Consider the following 8201-nt stretch of genomic DNA (forward strand, 5'->3'; position numbering starts at 1 on the left):
ATAAATTTGTAAATGTGGAATTACTGAAAGAAAAGAGTTTTGGTATGATTAGCCAAATACTTCTTTAGAAAGGGTATAATAATTTACAGCCCCACCTGCAGGATCTGAGATAATGTAAACAACAAATATTTTTGGATCTGTGCTTTCACCAAATTAAATTTTTAAACATTGAAATATTTTAATCAACCCAGAATACTTGAATAATATAAAAAGGGATAGATCTTTATTTGTTCCTACATGATGATTTAGCCTGTTCATTACTTCATGTGCTAATTCATTCAACAAGTATTTATTGAGTCCCTATTATATGCCAGGCACTATTCTAAGCTCTGGGAGGATAGTCAACATGACAGGCAAGATGCCTTCTCATTAGTGGAGGGAAGGAGACAATCAACAGGCAAGTAAGTAAGTGAATAAGTAAGAAAAGTATCAGGTAGTAGTAATAAGTGCTTTTCAAAGACTTAGAGAATTTTGGTAGAGAAAGTTTGAAATGGCCTCTAAAGGGGAGGCCTCTCAGAGGTGGTGACTTTGAGTTGAGATCTGAGGGATAACCAGGAGCCAGTTCTGTTAAAATCTAGAGGCACGGTTGTACTTAGCACATGTGAGGACAGACTGAGACGAAGGCAGGGAGGTAGGTAAGGACCAAAGCACAGAGCTTTCTAACCCAGAGTGAAAATCTGTGGGTGGGCAGTGGTTAGAGAGATTGAATGGGGGGAGCATTCTAATCTGGTTAACCTAGTAGGGAAGCAAGAATGGGAGACCACCTAGGAGGTTATTAGGATAATTGTCTCAGCCCCATTGATTGAAAAATCCATTTGTCCCTTGTTAAGTGTATCTTTTGATTTCTGAATTTTCTGTCCACTTTCATTGATCAGTTTTTGTATTTTTGAATAAGTGCCACACTGTTCTAATTACTGTAGCTATACAATATATTTATATATCCGTGTTGGTCTCACCTAGTGCTTATACTTTTCAAACATTTTTTAGCATTTGTTCTCTGGGTGTGTTCTAAAGTCTTACCTCATCTGAAAAATAAAATTCATTGACATTTTCATATAAATTGCAATATGTTAATGGTGTATGAAAGTAGTATTAATCTTGACAGTGTTGTGTTTTACTGTCCAAAAATATTTTCTCTTCCCCTTCCCTTCCCTCTCTTTTCCTTCCTCTGCCCCTCCACTCAGTTATCCTCCCCTTTTTGTATTCTATTCCTATTTGTTTTGTATTTCTATTTCCATTTCCTATTCCTCAAGTTAAAATTTGAAATAAATGATGCTATATTTATTAACCTTTTGGTTACTAAAACAAAAAAAATTTTTAATGTTACATTATGAGTTTAGTACTTGCTGCATTAAGAGACTTAATGTCTGTATTTATTTGATAATAGTCCACTTAATGATCAACTAGTTATAATAGCTTCTCTCATAATGATGATTTTGAACTCTTTCCATTCAGTTTCTTTGCCTAGTTAATTAATAACAAGTATGCTTCTGACACTTTATTAGAGTATGGGATTCCTTTTCTCCCCTTGTTCCTAGGTCTTGGGCTTGCCCTCAACTTGAATCCTGCTCTGACCATGATTGGCAAGTATTTCTACAAGAGGCGACCATTGGCAAATGGACTGGCCATGGCAGGCAGCCCCGTGTGTCTGTCTATCTTGGTCCCCCTCAATCAGGCTCTCTATGGTATCTTTAGCTGGAGAGGAAGCTTCCTAATCCTTGTGGGCATCCTACTAAACTGCTGTGTGGCTGGAGCCCTAATGCAACCATTAGAGGCCAAGCTGACAGAAGCAGGGAAGAAAGATAGGTCTAAAGAATCCTTTCAGGAAGCTAGAAAACCTGATGCAATAAAAGGGGCGGATGATGCAAATACAGAATATAATGCCATAAACCCCAAACAGGAGAAACAATCAATTTTTCAAACATTTAGCAAGTTTCTGGACTTACCCCTGTTCACCCACAGAGGCTTTGTACTATATGTCTCTGGGAATGTGTTAATGGCTTTTGGGCGGTCTGCACCTTTAATCTTTCTTAGTAGTTATGCCAAAAGTCAGCATCACTCCAGTGAGAAGGCTGCCTTCCTTCTTTCCATTCTGGCTTTTGTTGACATGGTAGCCAGACCTTCTATGGGACTTGTAGCCAACACAAAGTGGGTAAGACCTCGAGTGCAGTATTTTTTTGCTGCTTCTATTATTGCAAATGGAGTGTGTCATCTGCTAGCACCTTTGTCCTCCAGCTATGTTGGGTTCTGTGTCTATGCGGGATGCCTTGGATTTGCATTTGGGTGGTTTAGCTCTGTACTGTTTGAAACACTGATGGACCTCGTTGGACCCCAGAGGTTCTCCAGCGCTGTGGGACTGGTGACCATTGTGGAATGCTGTCCTATCCTTCTGGGGCCACCCCTCTTAGGTATAGTATGTCACCCTATCTGCCTGGTTCTGTTAACATAAAACAGACACAGAAGTTTAGGAAGGTGGTAGAAAGCAGGGATTAGTGAGCTGCTTGGGGGCAGAGAGCAAATGTTTCTCATTTTTGTGCCCTCGGTGCTGGCGCAATGCTTGGCACATCATAATTGCCCATATACTTATAGAATCGAATAAAAGTGAACCATCATCCTGAAAGAGAATCAAAACTATTACAAACTTACTTGTTAAAATATTTTTTTCTGACTATAAAACTAACTCCTTCATTGTAAAAAAAAGTGTATAATACACTCCACATTTAAAATAGTGTTGGTGATTTCACTTTCCTATTGGAATTTATCTCAGTAGTAATATTTAAAATAATAAAAATGGCTACCAGGTGAGGGCTCACAGTATTCCAGAGACTGTCTCAATCATTTTATATATCCTGTCATATCTCACAAGCATATGGGGGAGGATTGTTAAGACATAGAAGCTTCTAGAGTGAAATAACTTGCCCAATATCACACAGCTAGTAACCACAAAGCTGGGTGATTATTTTCTAAGAATATCAAGTTGCTTATATTTTAGTATTATTAACCCAAAATGCATTAGTAATTTGGACTTCCTCTGGATATGCTCCTGTATATCAGTGAGGTTACACTGTAAAGGAAGGAAGGAAATAGAAGTTTCACTACTGACTTTTCCAAACTGCTTCACCCTTTCTTCCCTACACTCAGGGAGATTCTAAGACCTATCAGTTTTCAACTCCTAAATCTTATTCTAATCTTCCCATTTTCTCCATCACACCACCACCCTTATTCACAGCTCCTGTTTCCCAAATGGGCTGCTCCAGTAGCCTCCTAATGGTCAACTGATTATCCACTCTAGCCATTCTTCAGTCCTTTAGAACTCTCCAGTTGCTTCCACTCTTCTGGTGAAGATCAAATTCCCTAGCATGGCTAGGCTAGCATGGGCTACAAGGCCTGCGTGGCCTGGCACATCCGTCTCCCAGCCCCATGGCCTGTCTCTCACCTTTCACTCTCTGTTCCAGCAGCCCTGTTCCTTCGTCCCCTCACCTTGCACCCTATGCTTCCTACCCACCACCTCTGTTTTCTCATGCTGTCCTCCACCTGGACCCTTTCCCATCCCCTTTCTCCTAGATAACACCTTTCCTCCTGGAAGTCCAGCCAGCTTAGTTTACGCTTTAGGAGACACCTTCCTGACCCTTCTTGCTGGTGCGAATCCTGTTCTCTGTGTCCATCCCTCCTTGGAACCCTGGTCACGGTCCGTGTAGCTATTTGATTAACATTTCCTCTCCACTGAGCTGTGGATGTTCTGTCCTTTGCTCACCCTTATCCTCAGGGCCTGGCAGACCCAGTGTCTGGTTTGTGTGCAGAGGGTCAACAGATACTGCTGAGCAAGTGATGCCCTGAGTTAGAAAAGCAGATGGAGTCATATTTGAATTGGTTGTATTAAGTTCTTCGCAGGTGTAGGGTTTTAGTGTTTATTCATTGAGATACTATTTTGATGAGATGCTAATAAATTTTACTGTAACAAGGATTCCATTGTCAAAAGAAGTTAGGACACAACGAGTTAAGTTTCTCCTACCAGACATTGGAAAGCATTTAATAGAGAATAATAGGACATACGACGTTGCAGATTTACTTGACTTTGTAAACATGAGGGGGTATCCTGTAGCACAATGGTTAGAGTCATACTTCCTAGGTTTAAAGCCCAGCTATTTCACTTACTAGCTTTGTGACCTTGGGCATGTTACTTCAGGTTTCTGTACTTCAGAATTTTTATATTATACAATGGGAATGCTGGTAGAATCTGCCTGTTGTGAGGATTAAGCCCTCAGAATGGTGAAAGGCGGTGGTGATAATGTTTTAGCATATTTCAAGTGCTCACAGGAAGGCTCTTTGGGAAGTGCTCATGTCAGAGAAAGAGCATTGGCCAGAGACACTGGAATGGGTCTGTGCCTTGGGCAGGACTACTAAACCTCTTCCAACAACGTATTTCCTATCATGTACTAAGAGAACGGATTCTAGATGAACTCCAGGCCTCTCCCAGTTCAAATTTGCCAAGATTTAGAATTATTTTCACATTGCTCAGAGTAACATGCAAAGCCATTCAGAATCAGGTGTGACATCATACACAAAGGATCAGATCATTTTTAGCAGCTCCTTTTCAGACGTCTTTGTCCTTTGGGGGCTCTGTGAGGACTGGGTTGACGGCTTTAGAGGGCGTCCTTAAGTTGTATTTGGGAAAGGGTAACCTTGTTTACTTCTACCCACGGAACTTCTTTGTTTGGCACATGTTTAGGTCGTCTCAACGATGTATATGGAGACTACAAATACACGTACTGGGCCTGTGGCATAATCCTTATTGTTGCGGGTATCTATCTCTCCATCAGCATGGGCATCTATTATCGACTTGTGGCAAAAGAACAGGAAGCAGAGAAGGAGCAGAAAAAGGAAAGTAAAGATGTTATGTAAGCAGCAGAATCTGCAGAGAGGAAAGACCCAGAAGGAGGCCCCAAGGAGGAAAAGCATCCAGTCTGAAATCATGGATAAACAGAGGAGCTCTGAACCAAAGAGACCTGAAAAATTCTACAGAACCATGTTTTCCTAGTGGTACTTACCACGGACAGTGGGCATTTGTGTGGAAGTCATACCAGCTGTTTGCTGATGGAATTTTTATTATATTACTGTAGTCATGATAATTATGTCACATCGTTTTGGGGTCAGGAGACGTACAAAGATGACAGAAGGAAATATCTTCTATTTGAAGTCATTTTATTAAAGTATACTTTACTTGCAGTATAAAAATGAATAAAGTTTCATGAGCTTTGACAAGGTATTTAGTCACATAACCCCAAGAATGAGCATTTCAAGCCGAAAATAATTCCCTCCTGCCCTTTGCAGTTACTCCCCTTCCCTTCCCTACAGCTCCTGGGAGCCACTGTTCTGATTTCTGTCCCCTATAGTTTTGTCTTTTCCAGAATGTAATAAATGCAATCACATAGTATGTACCTGGCGAAATAAGAAATATATATTTGGTCTTCATCTGTGGTTCCTGGTACACATTTTTGAAACCCTTGGATTCTCTGAAGTGACGAGTGTCTTTGGCCTGCTGATCAGATGATGGGTGGCCAGCACCCCCAAGGTGACTTCAGGATGGGACTGGTCTCTAGAAAGACCAAGGCATGATCTGGGGCTAGAACTTCCAGCCCCACCTCCTGACCTCAGAGCAGAGGGGAGGAGCTACAACATCCAATGATTTAAAAAATCATGCGCATGTAATGAAAGCTCCATAAACAAAACCCTAAATGGCCAGGTTCAGAGAGCTCCCTGGTTGAGGAATACATTGAGGCATGCCAGGAGGGTACTGTGCTCAGGGCACAGAAGCTTCTTGTCACTCCCCACTGTACCTTGCTCTGTGCACCCCAAGAAACTCTTTCCTTTGGCTGTTGTGAGTTGTACCTTTTATAATAAATCAGGAAATGTAAGCAAAGTGTTTCCCTGAGATTTGTGATCCATTCTAGCAAATTATTGAACCCGAGGTCAGAAATACAGGTGGTAATGTGGGACTTGTGACTGGAATCTGGAGGAATGTCTTGTGGGACTGAGCCTTCACCCTGTGGAATCTGCCACGCTGTCCATTTAGTGTCAGAATTTAATTGAACTGTAGGACACCCAGTTGGTGTCTAGAGAGTTGAAGAAGTCGTTGTTGGTGTGGAAAAGATGTGGCCTCAGAAGTAGTGCAAGTAATAGTTCGGAAGAGCTTTCTGTGTATGGGCTCCTTCACAGACCATAGTGCTTTAGGATTCATCCATGTTGTTGCATTTATACAAAGTTCATTGCTTTTTGTGGCTGAGTAGAATTTCTTTTTGTGGATGTATCATAATCTGCATATCCATCACCAGTTGATGGACATTTAGGTCATTTCCATATTGAGGCTATTATGAATAAAGCTGCTACAAATGTTCACACAGAGTTCTATGTATGTAGAAATACACTTTCATTTCTCCTGAGTAAATGCCTGTGACTGGAATTGTGAGACCACATGGCAGGTACACGCTTCACTTTGTAAAAAACTATCAAACTACTTTCTAAGTGGTGATACCATTTTGTAATCCAGCTAACAATGTATGAGAATTCTGGCTATTCTGTCTCATTGTTAGCACTTGGCATTGTCTTTTTAACTTTGCCATTCTAGTAGGTGTCAATTTTAATTGACATGTCCCTGATGCCAAATGATGTTGGCCATTTTTTCATGGGCTTGGTCTTCTTTGTATATTTAGTGAAGATTTATCTTTTAATCCTGACATTTAACAGAGTTTTAAAAATAATTTGACTACTTTTCAATTTTTGTCTTTCAAACTTTTTCGGTGACTCTTCCTGGCATATCTAACAGTGATGTGAACAATGTATTTGAGAATCCTTAAATCGTCTGGCAGTCTATTTAAATAGATGGTTGTGAGGTCCAATAGCATGGAAGGTTCCTTGTTATAGGCATGATACAATGTGAAGTGAAAACAAAACACAAACTAGTTAGATCAGAACAGGATATAACATACTCTCAGGGAAAAAAGGGGAAGGAAATACAAACAAAATTCCAAGCATACTTGTGTTTGGATGGTGACTTTTTCCTGTATTTGTTTTCCTTAATGTGAATATGATTGTTACCTTTTCACTAATAACAGAGGAAAAATGAGTAGGTTTGAAATAGCAGAGTTCTGACAAGAGGAACTTTTCTTGTAAGAAAATAAAGCTAATGATCATTATAAGCAGGTGTCTGTTTATGCTTAAAGAGATGCTTTCTGTGAGAGGGAGGTGAGTGTGACATGGGACTCGAGCACCGAGCACACGTAGCCACAGGTCATGATTTTGCTGGTAGAGGACAGCAGTTGGGTCCTGTGGAGAGTCTGTGGGCTGCCCACTGCTGGATCCTCCTTCCTGGGGACAGCGTTCCTGTGGTCCTGATCATCACTCAGAGTCAGATGAATACTTAACTCTGGAAGCAAGAGCATTTAGCTCTTACCCCCGTCAGTGTTGTGGTTGTTCTGGAACACTCTTACTGAGATCAGCATCCAAAAAGTACAAGGATGTCACCATCCAGAAAGTACAACGATGTCACAAGCAGCCAGGGTGATACTGGCCAAAGGAGGAAGTCAGCCTTTCCACACATTCATTCACAGATGTTATTGACACCTGCCCTGTGCCAGTTGTAAGCACTCTTCTAGGCACTGAGGGCTCATTAAGGAGCAAACAGTTGTCAGTGTTCCACAGTTCTTACTCACTAATTGGGGGAGACTGAACCTGTAAGTTGTAAGGAAAAGAGCAATTTTCAGAACAAACCAATGGACATGAGATCAGCCTTCATTCATTCATTCATCTAAACTATTTTTTGGAGCATCTTCTATGTACTTGATTCTATTTGCTGGATGGAAGGAATGTAAAAGTGGGCAAACCCAGTTCATGGCACCCAGAAGTTCTAGTCTAACAGGAAAGGCTGTGTAATGAATGAGTGCTGTGCTGGGCAGCACATAAAAAGGCAGTGAACTGCATCTTGGGAGAGTCTAAACCGTCTAAGTTACATTCCTGAGCAAGTTAGTTAACTTCTCTGAGTCTCGTATAATACGTACAATATAACTTGGGAGGATTAAGGGTAGAAATGCACAGCATATTGTTTTAAAGTCATTTTAATAATGAAATTGGAATCTGCTTCACCTGGAAGTACAGGAAGGGAACCAATGTTTCATCATCAACCAAAACAACAATGAAAAGGAAGT

At 40.9% G+C, this 8201-nt stretch overlaps 1 protein-coding gene across 3 annotated transcripts in view; it reads left to right on the forward strand.

The window, feature by feature from the left end:
• The window catches only part of LOC130683389 (monocarboxylate transporter 1-like), an 88204-nt gene extending 81017 nt beyond the window's left edge, over window positions 1-7187 (forward strand). For all 3 annotated transcript variants that reach the window (XM_057500530.1, XM_057500529.1, XM_057500531.1), the window contains exons 5-6: window positions 1539-2408; window positions 4730-7187. In XM_057500530.1, the coding sequence (XP_057356513.1) occupies window positions 1539-2408; window positions 4730-4902 (1043 nt within the window). In that variant the 3' untranslated portion in view covers window positions 4903-7187. The remainder of the gene's footprint in view (window positions 1-1538; window positions 2409-4729) is intronic.
• Window positions 7188-8201: the final 1014 nt, after the last annotated feature.

Source organism: Manis pentadactyla, chromosome 4 (genome assembly GCF_030020395.1).
Source record: "Manis pentadactyla isolate mManPen7 chromosome 4, mManPen7.hap1, whole genome shotgun sequence".
NCBI classification, from domain to species: domain Eukaryota; kingdom Metazoa; phylum Chordata; class Mammalia; order Pholidota; family Manidae; genus Manis; species Manis pentadactyla.